The sequence below is a fragment of the Polypterus senegalus genome, chromosome 3 (genome assembly GCF_016835505.1).
Source record: "Polypterus senegalus isolate Bchr_013 chromosome 3, ASM1683550v1, whole genome shotgun sequence".
NCBI classification, from domain to species: Eukaryota; Metazoa; Chordata; class Cladistia; order Polypteriformes; family Polypteridae; genus Polypterus; species Polypterus senegalus.
Genome location: NC_053156.1, coordinates 222,038,181 through 222,053,746, shown reverse-complemented (window position 1 = coordinate 222,053,746; position 15,566 = coordinate 222,038,181). Strand labels below are relative to the sequence as shown.

The window sequence follows — 15,566 nt, the reverse complement described above, 5'->3', positions numbered from 1 at the left end:
ACTGAAGTGCTTATTAATAAGCAGTGAATTAAATAACCATAACAACTGAAAAATAAGAACAAAAATCATGATAATGATGACAACCATAAAATCCAACTTATTAAAGCACAAAATTATTCCAGTGTTTCATACTATTCAATGATTGGTACATTGTGATAAAAAATACCAAACTTTAGTTTTGTAATTTATATATTACACCTGTAAAACAGAAAATGGGAAATAACAGCTCGCTTAATTAGACTAAGAGTCCAATTAAAAAACAGAGCTTGGTAGACCATAAACCTGTAGCCACACTGGGGCTCACGACTGAGTTTGAGAACCACTGTCTTAACTGACACTTACAATAATAATAAGAATTCTTTGCATTTATATGGCGCTTTTCTCACTTACATGGTGCGTTCACTAAATTCACATTGTCATTATACTGTATATCAAGAGAGAAGATTCAGCTTAGTTGCCTTAGTGACAAATGTCAAAAAAGCAACTAACAAATTAAGTAAGTGTGGATTTGCAGTGAGTGCTTTTGTTCTAAATCTTCAACTCTTAACCTGGTAGGATGTGTTTTTGTGTATGAGGCAGCACATGACATTTTAGCTGAATTTATATACTGTGCCTTTTAGCTTTAGGCTTAAGACAACAAACAACACTGTGAATCAAATTAGGGTGAGTGGCAGAGTTTCTTAGAATGTCAAAGGTACAGTAAAAGCTGAGCAAAATAAGCTATTCTTTTTCCTTCTCTACAGATGTGTGACAAAAAAAAAGTAATTAAAAACTTGGCATGCACTGAACTGGTGAAAACAGTGAACCCATTTCTGCTGTTCTAGGGCAGAACTGCCCTATGAATGCACATTTATTAATGATCAAATAATAATAATGTAAATTTTTTTATTTTATTTGATATGCTATATTAATGCCTGAGGGGAAATTGTCTTTTCACATGACCTTTGAGGTCAGAGTGCAGGATCAGCCATCATACAGCACCACTGCAGCAGTTTTCAGGTTGAGAGGCTTGCTCAAGGGCCCAACAGAGTAGGATCCCTTCTGGTAGCAATGGGACTTGAACCGGCAACCTTCTAGATACCAGAGTAGATCTTTAGCCTAAAGTGGCAGAAGTAATTAAGAATATCAGCCCATATATACTTTAGAAGATGTGCACTCATTGGTGAGACCTTTGTGAGGATAGCATATTTCCTGGAATTGAATACTGTGGTGACATTTTTCCTCATACTGCCTACAAATACCAACATCATCTCACACACAAGCCCACATTGACACGATGAATGCCTTCATCAGAAAAGACCGACAGATCATGTTGTCTGTTATTGATACACATTTGGATATCAGCTATGGATCTGCACATGCCATTATGCATGATGATTTGGGGTACAAAACTTGCACAAGATGGATACCCAAACAGCTTACTGATCTGAACAACTCAACATCCTTTAGTGAATTTCAACAGTTTTTACTCCCTCTGTCCACATAAATCTCAATACAGTGCGTTGTTCAACAATGGTGCAATCCTGCAGTGGAGTGTTCATATTCATTTGACCTTGGCTTCAACTACAATAACGTGCTGTGTGTGTTTGAACTACCCATAAGCCATTGCGAACATGTTGTATTGCATCAGCTTCTAGCCCTTTGCAGTTACCACGTTATTTTCAAATTGCCTTTACTTTTTGATTTCCCTTGTACTTGGCACAGTATAAATATTAAATGGGTCATGTTACAGCACTATGGCCTAGCAGCTGTACTGTTACATTGAAATTCACTACATTACTGTTTCAGTGCCCACCGGTACTGACAAGTCACTTAACCTACTTTTGCATCAGTTGCAGACATATTTAAACAATTTTGCTATATACTTAAAATCTGTAAAGCACATTGGATAACAGCAGCAGCTGAATTAATAAATAGATACAAATGAATGTAATTACTGTCCTTTATTTAAAATAAGCAGTCATAATAAAATTATTTTTGAATAAGAGAAATAATCTGTTAGAATTATCACATGACTTTCCCCTTTACTCCCTAGCACTAAAAGATTATGACAGCCACCCGCAATTTTTCCTTCCCTGTTGTTGCTATTGTCTAAATAAATTTCCTTCCAAGTTTCGATTTCAGAAGCGAATTAGAAAGCCCAGCATTGTAACAGTCGACATCACTTCTGAATTGGACTTGATAGACGAGTCTTTGCAATCCCTTGCTCTTCACAAGTCTCTCGAACATCTGGAATACACCCTAATGAAATGGGTTTAGAAGAATTCAGCTTGGTATAGTCAGCTGATTTACAGGGTGAAACTCTCCTAAATCTGAATTAGTTTTTGGAACTACTGTTTGGCTTAAACTTGAATATACATTTATGGATACAAACCGATTTTCCAGAAAGCAATTTAGGTAAACTGCATTCTTTTTTGTGTTTTTTTCTGTAGATTGTATGCAGTTCTCCTCTGTAGGGACTATAACTCTCTTCTCTCTGGGTCAGTGTTTTGTGTCATCTTTCTGTCTGGCTGTTTTTTTTTTTTTGGACTAGGACTAAATGCCCTAAACATAAAATTCTAATGCAACGCATTAACCTTGAACACTGAAGTCCTTAAAGGGGTTATACAGTTTTGTTTCATGTGTCTGAATTGCATTACCTTCTAAATAATGTATCTTTTAATAGACAATTAAAATACAGGTACTCAGATTTTGTTTTTCAGGGTAGTTAAAAGTTTACAAAAGCAAAGATGCTTACACTTTCTTCTAACCTGTGCAAATAAAAAAAAAGTAGACAAGGAAGCCTTGGATCAGTATTTAGGGCTCTTCATTGTGGTCCATGAGGTCAACAAAAAAACAAGTAAACAACTTTCTTGCACCTCATATTTACGTTTCTTTGTGAAATATAGCCATTCTCTTCAAAAGCACATATTGTTTTCTTGATGGTTTACATCTGTTTCTGTATGAAAGCTCTTGGAGTACATGCCATATATCACATAACAGCCTTATTTTAGTCCTGCCACAGTTTGACATTCTGGTCACTTAGGCCGCGATTGTTGTGGATTACAGATGCACCTTGTGAAATGCTCTTGTCTCCATTTTACCTTGTCCACTGGTCATGTTGTCCAAGATAAGAGGCTGCTAGGCTCTTTGGCTTTCATACGCAGAGCAACAAGACCTGAAGGCTTGTATTCGGATTCTGGGACTGGTTCAAAAGCATGTCCACTGAGGCTTGTGGGGAAGCCATGCAGTGAGTAAAGACTGTTGATTCCTGGGTGGTGATTGGCTGAACTAGAGATTCCCATGAATCCTGGGATGTTGCTATGAGAATGAGAGTATGGAGTCATGCAAGATGAAGGCACACTGTCATGAGACAGCACACAGCTACCTGCTGGGTTGCTTGAGCCATTGCCTGGCCACAGGTTGTTCTGAATCTATAAATAAAGAGGAAAATTACATCAGGGCATATGCTCATATAACAATCTATATGACTGGAATGTTTGTATAAGGATAAGAAGGACATTACAAAATATTACATTTAGGAAATATAACTTGTTCTTAAAGCATTCAATTTATTTAATTTACAAGCATTATAATTATAATGTGCATTACATATCAAATTACAAGACAAGATAAAGCCATGCATAAACTGCAAATAAAAAGATGTCAAAAATACCTCCAAATAAAACAGGGTTTTGACCATGCAAACAGAGGGCAGAAAAATAAAATCCATCCAGCACCCTACACATCACCAGCTTACTTTATGGATGGGAGGAGGAAACTCGTGCAGATGCATTGAGAGCTCCCCAAAGACATTGATCAAGCTAGGATTCATATTCTATCGCTAGGAGTTATGTTTCATTATATTATAATATTTTATTGTGATATTTTACCTTTATGATTTCATTGGGAGGAAGGGGCTTGCCAACAGTACACTCACATTTACATTCATTACGGGTCTACATTTTGTATATTACAGTATATTTTATATGGACATGGGGCAACATGCTGGCAGAGTGGCAGCACTGCTGCTTCGCAACAAGAGACTGGTTTTCCCCCTGTCTGCATGGGTTTCCTCCCACAGTCCAAAAACATGCAAGTCAGGTGAACTGACACTAGTGTGAATGTGTTTGTGATGACCCAGTGATGGACTGGTGCCGTGTCCAGGTGTTGTTCCTGCCTTGGTGCCCAGTGATTGCTGGGATAGGCTCCAGCATTCCTATGACTCTGCCCTGGATAAGTGAGTTAAGAAAAAGGATGGATGCATGGACACAGCAAATAGCTTTATTTATATATTTTTTATATAGCTGCAATTTCCCACATAGACTTTTTGATTTTTGAATCCTTTTTGTGTCCCTGTTTCGATTTGCTGACTACTTCTGTCTTCTTTTCCCGATTAATTTCTAGCAATCCTAAGCATTCTTGACCATGGATCCTTTCTGTTATAATTGGTCCCCATCTTTTTCTTGCTTTTACTCAAAGTGAATTCTATCTAACCTTGAGGATATTTTGTATATTATCTGACATAATTTATGTTTTGTTTCCTGATAGGCAGCCTGAAGTTAAAAATGACCTGTTATTATCAGAGTGTATTACTAGAGTGATTGTTTTTGTATTTTACCTTATTTTTATTTTCACATTAACATCACGCAATGGAATCTTTGAACTAATTAGGACATCTCTTGATACATGGATTACTATATGCTTCTCTTTGTTCTCTCATTTCCTCTGTTTGTTTCACCTCCAAACATACCTCCCTTGCTGTTTCTTGGCTTCTGACCATTTTGCTTTGGATTTAAGTTCCCTTTCTTATATTGATCCTATTAGGTACATGAACGTTCTTGGCAGACAGTTAATTTTTTCTTTTTTTATTTACTGGTTAATTTATGGTGGTGCAGAGGGTAGCGCTTGCTGCCTTGCAGTTAGGAGACCTGGGTTCGCTTCCTGGGTCCTCCCTGCATGGAGTTTGCATGTTCTCCCCATGTCTGCGTGGGTTTCCTCTGGGCACTCCAGTTTTCTCCCGCAGTCCAAAGACATGGAGGTTAGGTGCATTGGCGATTCTAAATTGTGCTTGGTGTGTGGGTGTGTGTGCGTGCCCTGTGGTGAGTTGGCACCCTGCCTGGGGTTTGTTTCCTGCCTTGCGCCCTGTGCTGGCTGGGATTGGCTCTAGCAGACCCCTCGTGACCCTGTAGTTAGGATACAGGGGGTTGGATAATGGATGGATGGTTAATTTATGTATAAATTATAATGCTTCCAAATGTACATTTTCAGCTTGTAAAAATCTGCACATGACCATTTATGCAATAGTGCTCATACTGATTCTATATGCCATTGCCAGAGTAAAGTTACTTAGCTGAGATCTCTCTCTTTCAATGACTATATGTCCTTGTGTCTTCTCACATTAGGGTCTCTGCTTTAGCTTCAAAACTTAATGATTCCCTTGATTTATTTTTATTCCAGTCTGTTGTACACCTTGAAATCTATATTCAAAGCAGATATTGGGTCTCTTCTAGTCACATCTAATATAAACTCCATGCTTGGTTTTATGTCATGAATTCAGATATTGTGGACTCACTTTTACCCAAGAGGTTCAAGTAAGGACTTCTCTTTCTCTTTTCTTCTCCATTTTCAGTGTTTTATATCAACCTTTTGGGTATTGCTACTAGGAAATGTTCTCATGATTTGGATTTATTTTCTCATGATTAACCATTAGTATTGATAAGTTTATTCCAAGTGAGGTTTGTCACTTTATTATTCCAAATTAGCCCATGCTATTAAAATTATTAAAATGACCAAATGATTTTTCCAGTTCAGTACAATACCTGCAGTAAACGTTCATCCCGTGATCTTGATTTTGGCATGCATTCTGTACTTAGGCCTTACTTAATATTTTTGTAATAACTGTGACCTTTCATTGTTATGTAACTGTCCAAGTATAATGTATACATTTGATTCTATCATGTGTCTCTTTGGTAGATTTTCCTTAATAATTAACCAATTCTATACTTGCTTCACCTCCCTGATGATTTCATAACTGTGGACATCAACATAAACCAGTAACTGTTCCTTTATCCGCTGATAAGCCTTTTGGACCAGCAATGTGCATCATGTTTCTTCAGATTAAGTTTGCCTCACTGGCATTTATCTGTACAGCCTCACTTACTATGAACAATTTAGAAAACATTCAATCTGCTTTATTTTCTTTTTTACAGTGTTTTAATTCTTTGAAATTAATACATGTTCTTTTCAAGTTGTTTCTATTTTACCTTGTATATAATCCTTTCACTCTACTTGTTTGTGTGTATGTTAAGTTCTTTTCTTTGTGCATGCAACCTCTCTGTCATCGATCAATAAATAATTTACTGTGTGCAGCACCACTGACAATAGGCACCGTATCAAGGTGCTTTACAGAATAAACAACATTCTTCTCCTTCTAATGTCAGCCTGTTTACTGATGTTACTCTTTCATTCAGTTTAATTGATGAAAAATGATTTGCAGTTGATAACTACCCATTTACTGAATATTTTAAAGTCTGTAGAATTAACTTTCTTTTGCTTTGTTTACAGTTTGTTGTGTTGTTGTAGTACAATGTCTTAATCTTTCTGGAAAACAGCATCCCATATTGTTCATTCTATATTATAAATCTAAATTCTTTTTTTTTAAATTTCAAATAATATTTCTGAGGTTTATGCCTCAGATGCTCACCAGTAACCTTAATGGAATTTTGTAGTCCTCATAACATGAATTTCGTTTGCTTATCAATTTATATTTAAAATCGTTCATATTCTACAGTATGTTACAAGAATATTTGAGCTTCAGGAGTTCAGGTGACTTACTCCTGCTGTGGTTATTTGCCTCATCAAAGTCCCTTCATATTCACATTCCTACAAATCGCTCTGTTCAACTGTATATTTGTTGCATTCTTAACAATCTGATGTGTTTATGTTATTATTAATCAGATGGAAATTTTGTTATTGATAGTATGTGTTTAGTTAAATCAAATACGTTACAAATAGATTTAAAGTGCCATTCAATTACAGTATATTTTAATATTCGAAGGAAATCAATGATCAGAATTTGATCAGAAATACAATGGCATGCAAATGTTTGGGCACCCTTGTGCAAAATATCTGTTAATGTGAATAATTATGTGAGCAGAAGGTAAACTGACACATTTCTTTAATATTTTAAGCAATATTACATTTTTATTTGCATCATTTACAATTACAAAATACCAAAAAAAAATGAAAAGGGCCTGAAACAAAAGTTTAGATACCTGACATGTTCAGTACGTAGTAACACCCCCTTTGGCCAAGTATCACAGTTTGTAAACGCTTTTTATATTTAGCTAAGCGTCTTTCAGTTCTTACTCTGGGCATTTTCTTCTGTTTGCCCTTGCAAAAGACTTATAATTCTGTTAGATTCTTGGGCTGTCTTGCATACACCACTCTTCGGAGAGCTATCCACAGATTTTCAATGATGTTTTGGTCATGGGACTGTGAGGGCTTATGCCTCTTGAGAGCATTAATTCTTTTATTTGTCAGAATGCTAGGCAGTTGCTTAGAGGAGCCCATGGCTGCTGATTGTTGGGACAAGGTTTAAGGAGTCAGAGAATTTATACAGCTTTGCAATTTGCATCATCTGGGGTTTTCAAGTGATGCCTGTGAACAAGCTATAGCCAGAACCTGCTAAATAAAGTTACAGTATCTGAGACCTCAGATATTTTGGTGTGCCCAAACTTTTGCATGGAGCTCCATATCCTTTTTTCACTGTACAATTGTACAAAATAAAAACAAAATACTAATCTAGCACAGTACTTATAGGAGACTGGCATTCAGGGGTGAAAGCTGTCTCACAGTTTTTTAATAGAATATGCAAACTTTATTAAAAATGCATCATACCAAAAAATTGTGAAATAGAGCTGAAAATGGTTGAATACCAAAGCACTTTGCTTTCGTATCAAATTCTTATGTGATTACGAAACACTTAATATACTATAACATATCATTCTAAATCCCTATAAGAAAAAGAATATCCTATCATCCTCAAAACCACAATTTATGGTCAGGAGCCTATCTTGGTAGTAACAGTAGCAAATCAGGATTGTGGTGAAGTTGGCTCGGAGTAACATTGGCATTCAGATCCCTTCTGTTCAGGACATGCATAACACACTGCCTCAGAAGTGCAAACCTATTATAAAAGACAGGGTCACCCAAGGCAAACTGGTCCTAGTTGAGGGATGAGACAAAGAGCGGTTCATCAAACCTCCTATGAAGAATAAAAAGTTTGGACAGCATTTTCCCTCGCCTGGACGTAGGTCGCTGGAGCACCCCTCTGCAGCCAGGCCTGGAGGTGGGGCTTGATGCCGAGTGCCTGGTGGCCGGGCCTGCATCCATGGGGTTTGGCGGGGCACAGCCTGAAGAGGCAACGTGGGTCCCCCTTCCCATGGGCTCACCACCTATGGGAGGGGCAAGGAGGTCGGGTGCAGTGTGTGTTGGGTGGTGGCCAAAGTTGGGGACCTTGGCAGGCCAATTCTTGGCTACAGAAGCTGGCTCTTGGGACGTGGAATGTCAGCACTCTGAAGGGGAAGGAGCCTGAGCTAGCGCGCAAGGTCGAGAGGTTCTGGCTAGATATAGTCAGGCTAACCTCGACACACAGCTTGGATTTTGGAACCAATCTCCTTGAGAGGGGATGGACTCTCTACCACTCTGGAGTTGCCCCCCGTGAGAGGCGCTGAGCGGGTGTGGGCATACTTATTAACCCCCGAGTTGGAGCCTGTTCATTGGGGTTTACCCCGGTGGACGAGAGGGTAGCCTCCTTCTACCTTCGGGTGGGGGGACGGATCCTAACTGTTGTTTGTGCGTATGCACCAAACAGCAGTCTGGAGTACCCACCCTTTTTGGAGTCCCTGGAGGGGATGCTAGAGGGCATACCTTCTGGGGACTCCCTCATTCTGCTGGGAGAATTCAATGCTCACGTGGGCAATGACAGTGAAACCTGGAAGGGCGTGGTTGGGAGGAATGGCCGCCCCGATCTGAACCCAAGTGGTGTTTTGTTATTAGACTTCTGTGCTCTTCATCAATTGTCCATAACGAACACCATGTTCAAGCATAGGGGTCTTCATATGTGCACTTGGCACCAGGACACCCTAGGCCTCAGTTTGATGATCGACTTTGTGGTTGTGTCATCAGACTTGCAGCTACAGGTGCATGTCTTGGACACTTGGGTGAAGAGAGGAGCGGAGCTGTCAACTGATCACCACCTGGTGGTGAGTTGGCTTTGATGGTGGGGGAGGATGCCGGTCAGGCCTGGTAGGCCCAAATGTATTGTGAGGGTCTGCTGGGAACGTCTGTCAGAGTCCCCTGTCAGAAGTAGCTTCAACTCCCACCTCCGGCAGAACTTAGACCACGTCCCGAGGGAGGTGAGGGACATTGAGTCCGAAAGGGCCATGTTCCGTGCCCCTATTGTTGAGGCGGCTGACCGGAGCTGTGGCCGTAAAGTGGTCAGTGCCTGTTGTGGCAGCAATCCCTGAACCCGTTGGTGGACAACGGTGGTGAGGAATGCCGTCAAACTGAAGAAGGAGTCCTAAAGTCTACATGTGTTTTGTTCACTTGGAAGAGGCATTCGACTGTGTCCCTCAGGGAATCCTGTGGGGGCTACTCCGAGAGTATGGGGTAACGGACCCCATGATAAGGGCTGCTCGGTCCCTGTACAACCGGTGTCAGAGCTTGGTCTGCATTGTCGGCAGTAAGTCGAACCCGTTTCCAGTGAGAGCTGGACTCCACCAGGGCTGCACTTTGTCACCGATTCTGTTTATAACTTTTATGGACAGAATTTCTAGGTGCAGTCAGGGCTCCAAGTGGAGGAGTTCAAATATCTTGGGGTCTTGTTCACGAGTGAGGGAAGAATGGAGCGTGAGATCAACAGGCGGATCGGTGCGGCATTCGCAGTGATGAGGGCTCTGCATCGGTCTGTTGTGGTGAAAAAGGAGCTGAGCCGTAAGGCAAAGCTCTCAATTTACCAGTCGATCTAGGTTCCTACCCTCACCTATGGTCATGAGCTATGGGTAGTGACTGAAAGAATGAGATCATAAATACAAGTGGCTGAAATGAGTTTCCTCCGCAGGGTGTCTGGGCTATCCCTTAAAGATAGGGTGAGAAGCTGAGTCATCCGGGAGGGGCTCAGAGTAGAGTCGCTGCTCCTCTGCATCGAAAGGAGTCAGATGAGGTGGCTCGGGCATCTGATCAGGATGCCTCCTGGACGCCTCCCTGGTGAGTTGTTCCGGGCACGTCCAACTGGGAGGAGGCCCCGGGGAAGATCCAGGAAACGCTGGAGGGACTATGTCTCCCGGCTGGCCTGGGAACGCCTCTACGGGATTCCCCCGGAAAAGCTGGAAGAAGTGGTCAGGGAGAGGGAAATCTGGGCATCTCTGCTCAAGCTGCTGCCCCCGCGATCCGATCTCGGATAAGTGGAAGAGGAGGGATGGACAGTTCTGTGTGTGTGTGTATATATTTACACACATACACATACACTTGCTGGCCACTTTATTAGGTACACCCATTACACTGCTTGTTAATAAAATATCTAATCGGCCAATCACATGGTCGCAACCTAATGCATTTAGGGATGTAGACATTGTCAAAACAAACTGCTGAAGTTCAAATTGAGCATCAGAATTTGAAAGAAGGGTGATTTAAGTGACTTTGAACGTGGCATGGTTGTTGGTGCCAGACGGGCTGGTCTGAGTATTTCACCAACTGCTGATCTACTGGGATTTTCATGCACAACCATCCCTATGGTTTACAGAGAATGGTCCAAAAAAGAGAAAATATCCAGTGAGCAGCAGTTCTCTGTGTGAAAATACCTTGTTGATGTCAGAGGTCAGAGGAAAATGGCTAGACCAGTTCGAGCTGACAGAAAGGCAACAGTAACTCAAATAACTACTTGTTACAACTGAGGTATGCAGAAGAGCATCTCTGAATGCACAATACGTCAAACCCTGAAGCACATGGGCTACAGTAGCAGGAGACCACACTAGGTGCCACTCCTGTCTGCTAAGAACAGGCAACTGAGGCTACAATTTGCACAGGCTCACCAGAATTGGACAATAGATGATTGGAGAAACATTGCCTGGTCTGATGAATTCAGATGGTAGGTTCAGAATTTGGTGTCAACAGCATGAAAGCATGGATCCATCCTGCCTTGTATCAACAGTTCTGGCTGGTGCTAGATGTGTAATGATGTGGGGGATATTTTCTTGGCACACTTTGGTCCCTTAGTATCAACTGAGCATCATTTAAATGCCACAGCCTTCCTGAGTATTGTTGCTGACCATGTCCATCCCTTTATGACTGCATTGTACTCTACAGTGTTCTAATGGCTACTTCCAGCAGGATAACTCACCATATCACAAAGCTCACACGATCTCAATCTGATTTCTTGAACATAACAATGAACTGCACTGAAATGGCCTCCACAGTCATCAGATCTCAATCCAGTAGAGCAGTGCTCAGATGTGGTGGAATGGGAGATTAGCATCATGGATGTGCAGCCGACAAATCTGCAGCAACTGAGTGGTGCTATCAAGTCAATAATAACCAAAATCTCTGAGGACTGTTTCCAGCACCTTGTTGAATCTCTGTTATGAAGAATTATGGCAGTTCTGAAGGCAAAAGGGTGTCCAATCCAGTACTAGCAAGGTGTACCTAATAAAGTGGTCCGTGAGCATGTATGTGTGTGTGTATATATGTATAAATGGTTTACATTACTAAAAAAACTTGCTTTTAAAGGTTTTGAAAGAACACTTTTACTTTTTGTTGACTGAGACATTTTAGGTACCATTAGATTGAATCAGTTTAGAATTAAATGTCTGTTTACCAACAATGTAATAATGTTGAAAAATGTAGATGCCTTGGCTCACACTTATCTATTAAGTAAAGAAAATGACTGTGAAACTTTCAATTTTGTATGAAATATTCTTAACAAGTTAAGTATGGGGGTGTAGTTTTTAACACAGCTCCACGGTTTCAGGAGAATGAGCTGAAATCCTGTCACAATTCACTTTGTTTATGTGGGCTTTTCATTATGTACTCTGTTTCTTCACACAGTATCTGACAAATTTAAATTGGCCCTGGGAAAAGGATTGTGCTCTAGATTGAAGTGGAACACCATCCAGGAATGGTTCTAGCATGTGCATAGTGCAGTTGGGGTAGATTTCAGGCTAATGAGACACTGAATTTCATTAAGTAGATTCAGTGAATGGATGAATGAACATTTCTTAATGGCATGTTGTTGCCATGGTCGGTGCTACTGTTTTATATCTTCAGGAGACCGGTATCTGTCTTGACAGCAAATAAAGCAGCAGTCAACCCTGAATGGAATACCTGTCCATTAAATAGCATACTTATGCACACACTGATTATAATTATCTGCTTGTCCAATTTAAAGTCACCAACTAACTTGATATGCACATTTTTGAAATGTTGGAGGAAAATTGGATTGTCTGTAGAAGATCCCAAGCAAACACAATTGAAATGCATAAACTCAAACCAGAAAGTGACAATCAACATCTATTTCACATGTTTACTCCTTCAAAATGTGTGGGCAGCTACAGTCTAGTCCAGTAGCAATGGATGTGTTTGGCATGTGACAGAAAAGTACAGTTCACAGAGAATGCATAGAGAGTGACCAGATTGTAAGTCAACCCTTGGTCTTCCAAGTAGTCAGGAAGCAGTGCTAACCAGTGTATTACTGTGACATCTGTTCCTTAAATGTAATGCAATTTCTACTCATTGTATTGTGTTATATCTGCAAGGTGAATCTATGGCATTGATATCAGGTATGATTGCCTCGGCTTTGTCTCTGTGGTGTACATACAGTGCATTCGGAAAGTATTCACAGCACATAACTTTTTCCACATTTTGTTATGTTACAGCCTTATTCCAAAATGGGTTAAATTAATTTTTTCCTCAGAATTCTACACACAACACCCCATAATGACAACGTGAAAACAGTTTACATGAGATTTTTGCAAATTTATTAAAAATAAAAAAAATTGAGAAAGCACATGTACATAAGTGTTCACAGCCTTTGCCATGAAGCTCAAAATTGAGCTCAGGTGCATCCTGTTTCCCCTGATCATCCTTGAGATGTTTCTGCAGCTTAATTGGAGTCCACCTGCGGTAAATTCAGTTGATTGGACATGATTTGGAAAGGCACACACCTGTCTATATAAGGTCCCACAGTTGACAGTTCATGGCAGAGCACAAACCAAGCATGAAGTCAAAGAAATTGTCTGTAGATCTCCGAGGCAGGATTGTCTTGAGGCACAAATCTGGGAAACGTTACAGAAATATTTCTGCTGCTTTGAAGGTCCCAATGAGCACAGTGGCCTCCATCATCCATAAGTGGAAGAAGTTTGAAACCACCAGGAATCTTCCTAGATCTAAACTGAGCGATCAGGGGAGAAGGGCCTTAGTCAGGGAGATGACCAAGAACCCGATGGTCACTCTGTCAGAGCTCCACAGGTCCTCTGTGGAGAGAGGAGAACATTCCAGAAGGACAACCATCTCTGCAGCAATCCACCAATCAGGCCAGTATGGTAAAGCGGCCAGACGGAAGCCACTCCTTAGTAAAAGGCACATGGAAGCCCGCCTGGAGTTTGCCAAAAGGCACCTGAAAGACTCTCAGACTATGAGAAACAAAATGCTCAGATCTCATGAGACAAAGATTGAACTCTTTGGTGTGAATGCCAGGCGTCATGTTTGGAGGAAACCAGGCACCGCTCATCACCAAGCCAATACCATCCTTACAGTGAAGCATGGTGGTGGCAGCATCATGCATTGCAGATGTTTTCAGTGGCAGGAACTGGGAGACTAGTCAGGATAAAGAGAAAAATGACTGAAGCAATGTAAAGAGGCATCCTGGATGAAAACCTGCTCCAGAGCGCTCTTGGTCTCAGACTGGGGCGACGGTTCATCTTTCAGCAGGACAACGACCCTAAGCACACAGCCAAGATATCAAAGGAGTGGCTTCAGGACAACTCTGTGAATGTCCTTGAGTGGCCCAGCCAGAGCCCAGACTTGAATCCGATTGAACATCTCTGGAGAGATCTTAAAATGGCTGTGCACCAACGCTTCCCATCCAACCTGATGGAGCTTGAGAGGTGCTGCAAAGAAGAATAGGAGAAACTGGCCAAGGATAGGTGTGCCAAACTTGTGGCATCATATTCAAAAAGATTTGAGGCTGTAATTGCTGCCAAAGGTGCATGAACAAAGTATTGAGCAAAGGCTGTGAATACTTATGTACATATGATTTCTCAGTTTTTTTATTTTTAATAATTTTGCAAAAACCTCAAGTACACTTTTTTGTGTTGTCATTATGGGGTGTGTGTGTAGAATTCTGAGGAAAAAAATGAATTTAATCCATTTTGAAATAAGGCTGTAACATAACAAAATGTGGAAAAAGTGATATGCTGTGAATACTTTCTGGATGCACTGCATTCGAATGCAAAAGAATCCTATTGGATCAGTGGGTATGATAATGCTAGCTGGGGTGGTAGTAGTAGCAGTAGGATATGCCACTTCGTAAGGGGTATTTTGACATAATAATAACGAAATGTTGACTGGGTTTCCCAACATGGAGGTTATGTGGCCACATTTTGAGGAGGTAACTGCCCTGACAGTTAGGAATCTTTCTGAATTCAAATGATTGTAAACATTTATCAGAATTCTACATTGCAGATTACAAAAAGCCCCTATGGACATTTGTTTTGTACCTTTTCTTCCTGGAAGTAATTCTTTAGGTTTCTTTACAGTGAATAGGGAACCATCGGCGAACAACATTTTTCCAATATTCTAAATTGGACTAAGCCACGTCAGAATATTGACTTGTTTCTTCTTTAACCAAGACTGAAGTCGGAAGTGTTTCTAGGCATTTTGTTACAAACATATTGTCATTTTATGCTCATTCATCTTTTATTCTGCAGTATTTAATTCTGCAGTTTGATTTAACATAATCTTTTTTCCCAAAAATGGCTTTACCTTTACTGGTTTTACATGATGAAAGTGTTGGCTTCCCCAGGAGTTCTAGGAGACTAGGTGTAAATCCTGACTTTGTATGTTCTCATCTAGGTTCGCTAGTTTTCCTAATACTTTCCCAAAACATATTAGTTTAACTTGTAAACTGGCTTGGTATCAGTGAGTGCAGAGATGCACCAGCGCCTGAGTATGTCCTGTGCCCAGGGTTGATTACTGAAATGTTAGTAGATATAGAAAGAGAATGAACAAAGCTCATTTTTGTGAATCACTCAGATAATAGTTGTTTGGTAAATATCTTAGAATTACCATAGGTTTCTTGGTATCCTCTTGTGTTAAGATATAAATGTATAAATTTTGAGTTTTAAATTTTAAAATTTAATTTAATTTTAATAACTACTGCAAATTGCACTGGTTTGAGTGAATTTGAATATGCATGAATATGCACTGAACCAACAACTGCTTTCCGTCCTTCAATCAAAACTCCTTGACCATGAATTGTATTAGATGGGTTAATAATTAATTTTTTAACATTTGACAACTATTTAATT

General features: G+C 40.3%; 1 protein-coding gene across 1 annotated transcript in view; it reads right to left on the bottom strand.

Annotated features, from left to right (window-relative positions):
* Positions 1-1,928: 1,928 nt before the first annotated feature.
* Positions 1,929-15,566, bottom strand: part of alx3 (ALX homeobox 3) — a 35,319-nt gene continuing 21,681 nt past the window's right edge. Inside the window, exon 4 of the mRNA XM_039748540.1 lies at positions 1,929-3,413. Within this exon, the coding sequence (XP_039604474.1) occupies positions 3,096-3,413 (318 nt within the window). The 3' untranslated portion in view covers positions 1,929-3,095. The remainder of the gene's footprint in view (positions 3,414-15,566) is intronic.